The sequence below is a fragment of the Protobothrops mucrosquamatus genome, unplaced genomic scaffold (genome assembly GCF_001527695.2).
Source record: "Protobothrops mucrosquamatus isolate PMUCROS unplaced genomic scaffold, P.Mucros_1.0 scaffold201, whole genome shotgun sequence".
Lineage (NCBI taxonomy): Eukaryota > Metazoa > Chordata > Lepidosauria > Squamata > Viperidae > Protobothrops > Protobothrops mucrosquamatus.
This window is the reverse complement of record NW_015386556.1, coordinates 238,441-244,629: the sequence shown is the minus strand read 5'-3', so window position 1 is coordinate 244,629 and position 6,189 is coordinate 238,441. Positions and strand designations below refer to the sequence as shown.

Genomic DNA, 6,189 nt, shown 5'->3' with positions numbered 1-6,189 from the left:
TGTGTGTGTGTTCATCTCTCCCGTCAGCTCCCTTTGTGATGTGAGCGGGAGGCTGCACTCCAGAGCCGATGTGGGTCTGCTTCTGTGAAGCTCTTGGTTGGTTCTCCCACCACTCCCTGCGCCCAGAGTTGCTTAGGGCCAAGTGAGGGGTTTTGGGCTGCCCTCTGAACACACCTTTTGTTTCTTCTCTGCAGGTGTTTGCTCTATCCTAGGAAGTAGTGTCCATAAGAGAGACAGGCGGTCCCTTCTTTTCCCTTCTCTGTCCTGAGTTTTCATCTGCCGATCCTGGAACACCCGCATTCCAGGAAGGGCAACTGCCAGATTTTTCTTTTAGTGGATGCTGGAGCTGTGCAATTGGCAAGGCAGGTCCGGCAGTGTTCTGGGTTTCTTTTCTTCTTTTCTTTCCTTTTCGGTTTTTTTAGAATGGTTGAGAAACGCCCTTGTCTTACACGTCAGGATTCCTGACTGGTCTAGCTCCGTTTCTTTTGCTGCACTCCTGAATAAGTTGTTTTTGGACTGGGGTGTGTGTGCAAATGGCTGCACCCATATTTCCCCTTTGACCTTTCTTGAGCAAACAAAAACAAACCCATTTTTTTTAAAGCACTCATCTGATGTCTGGGGGCTCTTCTCTCATCTGCCATGCTGAAGCCACCGTATTTCTCCAGCCCTCGCCCCCCTTTGTGACTTGGGCTGTCTGTCTCAGGAGTGGGGGGAATCTTAGATTACAGAAGACACACACCCTCGCCCAGCTTAGATCGCGCCCCTCCATCCACCGACAGGATTTGGGGTAGGGCAGGCTCAGCTTTGGCATTAGGAAATGACTGGGCATTGCAAGTTTAAGGAGGGGTAGATCTGCCAGGAAAGGGTGCCTGGCACCGATGGACCCCTACTGTTTCCCACCGTAAGAAGCCTTGGGTCTCCCTGGCGTTTACAACGTCCTTTAGAGAAGGCCGGTGAAGCCCCCGCCCCGGCAAAATCTCCTGGGGGATCTCTGGCCCGCAGGGACTTACGCCTCCTGCAAAGAAATTTCACTGATGCCAGCACGGACCGGTGCCAGGCAAGTGAGAGAAAAAGGCCAGTGTGCCCTGAGGCCTCCCTGCCCCAAGGGCTGCACAGAAGCCAGACCGACTACAGATTCGCGGGCTGGGGGGCGGCCAAGCCAGGCACCCCAGGGGGCTTCGTTGCTTGAAAGCGGGTTTGTCAATTGGAGTCGCTGTACATCAGGATGGTGTGAACGGCCGGTCACAATAAAAGGTGTCTCCGCTCGGCTGGTGTTGCTCGACTCTTCCTTGCCAGGCGTCGGAGCGGGGAGCCTGGGGTAGTGGGGCAGCCTGTGCAAAGGAAGAGCCTGCCGGCTCCTCCACAGGTGCTGTGCTGCTTCTGTCGCTCATTCCCTAAATGCTTCCCACCAGAGGAGTCTTTTTCCCCAGGCCTCCCTCTTGTGCATCCCAACCGATGTTTCCGTATCCGCCCTTCTGCCTTGCCAGGGGGTAAGGCAATGCCACTCCCTCCTAGGGATTCCTGACAGCCTGAATGCCAATCAGAGGGTACACAGATGGTGCATTTTATTTTGTAGCAGTTTGATTCTAGGGAGGGGGAAGGCATCTCCCCCCCCAACCTGTGTGGCTCCTGCCATACACGATCAGAGGCCACTGACTAGACTACTTTCAGTTTTCCCAACTTGCTTATGGCTAGAGGTGCCGCTCGTTGTGAGGTGATGCTGGTCCGCCGTAACAGTCCGGTCCCTGCCCGGTCCCTGCCCTCTGCCACTTGAAAGGGCCCTCGGTCTCCTGGGCAGATTCCAGCCGACTGCCCTGCCCTGCCTGCCCTGCCTGCCTGCTTTGAGGAAAGAGGGCAGCCTCGCTTTCTGCTCTTTTTCCGGCTATCAGCAGGAGCGCAGGGAGGCGCCCAAGGGGGCTTCGCTGATTGGAAGCGGGTTTGTCGGTCGGAGTCGCTGTACGTCGGGACGGTGCGAACGGCAGCTCGGCTGGGGTCGCTCCACTCTTGCCGGAGGCGGTGGCAGAAACGCCTGGCTCGGCCGCCCTTGCGCATGCGCGAGGGGACGCGCCCTACGCGCAGGCGCCGGGGCTGGGCTGGACCGCGCGCCTGCGCAGAGCGGCGAAGGTTGGCTGGCAGTGGGGCTGTTGTTGTTCCTGCTCGCGTCCCGGCCGCCCTTCCTGCGCGCGGGCCGGGAAGAGGCGGGGTTTCCGGGCGCGGGCGCCGTCGGGCCTGACGTGACGCCAGCCCCGAGGATGGCCCCGCGGGGACGCCGGTAGCGGCGGCAGGTAAGGGGGGGTGGAACGAGCCCGAGGGGCGGAGGCGCCCCCGCCACCTGGCCGAGAGCGCCGGGCGGCCGCGCGCGGGGCATTGTGGGAGGGAGGCCGAACCATCGGGCGCGGGCGACGCGCGCCCCCGCCGCTCGTGCTCGGCCCGGGGCCTCCCCCTCGTGGAGCCGCGTGGGCGTCTCCTCCTTCCCCGCTTGGGGCCCTCGGAGCCCGGCCGGTGAGCCCCGCTCCCTTCCCGCAGCGGCAGCGAACCGAGCTGCTCGTCCGGAGCGCTGCTGCCCGGGAGGCTGGCAAAGCTCGGGCCGCCGCAAGTGGCGGGCCGGGCTGCATGCGAGGCGGGCCCTGGCTGGGCTTGGGGGGCGGGGCGTGCGGGGTTTCAGCGGGCTGCCCCCCTCCCCAGGGAGCGGCGGTGCCGGGGACGAAGCGCTGCTGGTGGCTGGGCGGCCCTCGGCCAAGGAGGTCTTCCCGCCAGGCCCGGTCCGGTCGGCCGCGGAGGCTCCCGAGAGGCTCTGGATACTCAGGCCGACCAACCCGGGGCCGCTGGCACATCTGCTTCGGCCTCGTGGGGCAGATCGAGCTGAAGGATGGTAACTCCGGAGTAGCCGGTTTCTTCCCAGCAGCCGGGGGGGGGGGGTCCGAGGGAAAGTCCGACTTCTGGCAAATAACGTTTTAAATACACCCCAAAGTGCAAACGCTTTAGCAACCCCCCCGCAGCCTAGATGCTCGTCTCGCACTAGAAGGGCAAGGAAAGAGCGACTCGCAGCGTTTCTGCTAGCTCCTTCTGCTCCCCCCCCCCCCACAAAGGCTGGCGAGTTGCTGTTGGTTTCAACGTGGGCAGAAGCTCGAGCTTCGCCTCCTCGTTACTCAATGTCTAAGCAACGTGGAATTCAGGCCTGGCCGCCCTGGAAGTCGGTGGAGACTCACGAGCGGAGTGGGGTCTGCTTTAGGGGGCTGTGGGCGGGGGAGGGCAGCCTGTGCAAAGGAAGAGCCTGCCGGCTCCTCCACAGGTGCTGTGCTGCTTCTGTCGCTCATTCCCTAAATGCTGCTGACCGGCCGGCAGAATCTCCGCACCAGAGGAGTCTTTTCCCCCAGGCCTCCCTCTTGTGCATCCCAACCGATGTTTCCGTATCCGCCCTTCTGCCTTGCCAGGGGGTAAGGCAATGCCACTCCCTCCGAGGGATTCCTGACAGCCTGAATGCCAATCAGAGGGTATGACAGCAGTAATCTAGCGGACACACACACACACACACACGTCCCGTCTCTTATCTCCTGGGAGAATCGTGCCATTTCCAGGAGAGCCACTTTTGCACCATTGAGTTGACTCAAAGCCTTTCCGTCTCTGGGCAGCAGAACAGGCTTAAAAAGTGGGTGTTTAAGGTGCCCTGGCCACCTTTGGGGTTGTGGCCACTTCAAATGCTTTTTGGCTGCCTGAGACAGTGAGTTACACAGATGGTGCATTTTATTTTGTAGCAGTTTGATTCTAGGGAGGGGGAAGGCATCTCACCCCCCTCAACCTGTGTGACTCCTGCCATACACGATCAGAGGCCACTGACTAGACTACTTTCAGTTTTCCCAACTTGCTTATGGCTAGAGGTACTGTGTGAAAGCGTGCCGCTTGTTGTGATGTGATGCTGGTCCGCCATAACAGTCTGGTCCCTGCCCTCTGCCATTTGAAAGGGCCCTCTGTCTCCTGGGCAGATTTGAGCCGACTGCCCTGCCTTGCCTGCCTGCTTTGAGGAAAGAGGGCAGCGCGACTTCTTCGGCTGGAGAGGCCAGCCTAGCTTTCTGCTCTTTTTCCGGCTATCAGCAGGAGCGCAGCCAGAGGGAGGGGGGGAGGCTCTGGTCTTTTTGCCCAAGCCTGGAGTTGAGCCTTTTGATCAATTCCTTTCCAGCCTCCCATAATGGACTCCAAAGCTCTGTTGCAACCCCATTGCTGCCCCTGTTGCTCTTGGCCTCTGTAGCAACAACACACTGCGTGACGACCTTCCGGAGAGTCTTCCCAACTGGGGCAAGGAGATGAGCTTTCTCCTTTCACCTCCAGCAGCCACAGCCAGCAGGGAGGGCACAGGGCACAGATGACAGAAAGTGATAGTTTCACTCCGGTGTGCCCTACTCAGATAATAATAGCAACAACGGTTAGACTTATATACCGCCTCACAGGGCTTTGCAGCCTTCTCTAAGCTACTTACAGAATCAGCATTTGCCCTCCAACAAGGCCTAATACAGGCCTTGAAACACTCTTGTCCAGTGTTGGTCACCCCCAAAGGATAATAGCAAACAGACGAGACTACCAAGACAATCAGGAGGCTGGAAACAAATTGCGTCTAGAGTATGTTTAGTGTGAAAAAATGGGGAGGCTGTAACACTTTTCCAGTCTCTGGAGGTGATAACCCAGAAGGAAGGAAAGACAGGTGCCAAGGAAGGAGGGTCAGGCTAGACATCGAGAAGAACTTCCTGAGTGCACAGTGCAAGCTGTTGGCCAATGGAGCAGGCTGCCAGTGAAGGGGTGGTGGGTTCCCCTTTGCTGGAGGTCTTTGCACGGAGGCTGGGTACCATCCCATTGAAACGCGCGTGTAGGCCGTTCCATAAGACGGGCTCCGAAGTCTTCTGTGGTTTGTGATCTTAGTCTCCAGAAGTGACTTCCTTTTCCTGCTGAAGAAGCTGCAGCTCTGCCACCTCTTCCTCTTGGCCACAGTCTGGCATTTCTGGTGCTGCTGCTGCTGACACTTATGTCTCTCTGGACCTCTTTGCCCCTGGGAGAGATGCTGGTTCTGGATAACAGAATCTCTTTCCCAGACTTTTTCCCCTGTGTTGTTTGGTCAGAGAAGCTTTCTGTCTACTCATGTCAGACTCGCTCTGGGAGTCCAGCGCAATAAGAATTGCCTTATGGAGATGGATCCAAGCTTAGCCAACCCTTCGTAGGCAGCCATGTGGTCCAGCAAAGCTTGCAAGTAACAAGCTGCTTCTGGAAGGTCCACAATATTGACCGTGGCAAGTTTGCGGCATCCTGCCTGGAGCCAACTTGATTATCCTGCTGGCCACGGTCGCGTGGGACATGGCTGCATGGCCCTGGCTCTGACTGGGAAGTCAAGGGGAGCCAGTGGAAGCCCTGTGGCCTTCAATCAGTTCCTTTTCGCCACCGGCCAGTGCAGATGAGGGATCCAGGCCCTACGGGTCGGGAGCCAGGGTGGTGTCGATTGTGGCTTCGTAGAACATTTCACAGCGTTCAGAAGCCGAGTTTGCTCTGCAGTGCTGAGTGGGTAGCAGGGCTTCAGGGTAGCCACCGATGTTCTCAGGATGGCAACTGTTCCCTTCTCCCCTGCAGGTCGCCAGGCCGCCTGTGGCCCACCTGGCAGGCAACAGCGTCTCTCTGTGCCCCGTGGTGACAGCAACATGAGTGAGGTCTCGGTCATTAAGGAGGGGTGGCTGCACAAGCGAGGTGAGTGGTGCCTTGACTGCCCTGCCGGAGGCCCTGAGCCACCCGTGGGGCTTCCCCCATGGAATCTGCGCATGGACAGGCCTCTCCCCTGGGCTTCAGGCCTCTCCCGAGTCTGGGGATGCTCGTTGCTTTGGCTGCAGCTAGTGAAGGCCACCCCCTCTCCTGCCCCCGAGGCCCTGAGCAGCCTTCCCAGAGAGAGGCCCTCAGCCACCGGGCAGCCTGCCTTCTAGCCCAGGGAAGGACTTGCCGTTGTAGCTCTGTAGTCTGTGTTCTTCAGTAGCTTGTCTGAATCATCTAGGACGACCCAAAATAAATCAGTGGAGGTGTCTTGGCATGAGCTGTGTGTTGCCCAGCTGGTCTCTTTCCCCTCCCTGAGCTGCTGCCCCTCGTCCAGTCCTGGTTTCTGGCAGACAAATATAGACCGCAGCTGGGGGAGGGGAGAGGTTGTCCGGAGGCTATTTTGGT

The 6,189-nt window shown here is 58.9% G+C and overlaps 1 protein-coding gene across 3 annotated transcripts in view; it reads left to right on the top strand.

Moving 5' to 3' along the window:
- The first annotated feature begins 5,655 nt into the window (after positions 1–5,655).
- Positions 5,656–6,189, top strand: part of AKT2 (AKT serine/threonine kinase 2) — a 5,928-nt gene continuing 5,394 nt past the window's right edge. For all 3 annotated transcript variants that reach the window (XM_015813904.1, XM_029283723.1, XM_015813903.1), the window contains exon 1: positions 5,656–5,724. In XM_015813904.1, coding sequence (XP_015669390.1) covers positions 5,679–5,724 — 46 coding nt within the window. In that variant the 5' untranslated portion in view covers positions 5,656–5,678. The remainder of the gene's footprint in view (positions 5,725–6,189) is intronic.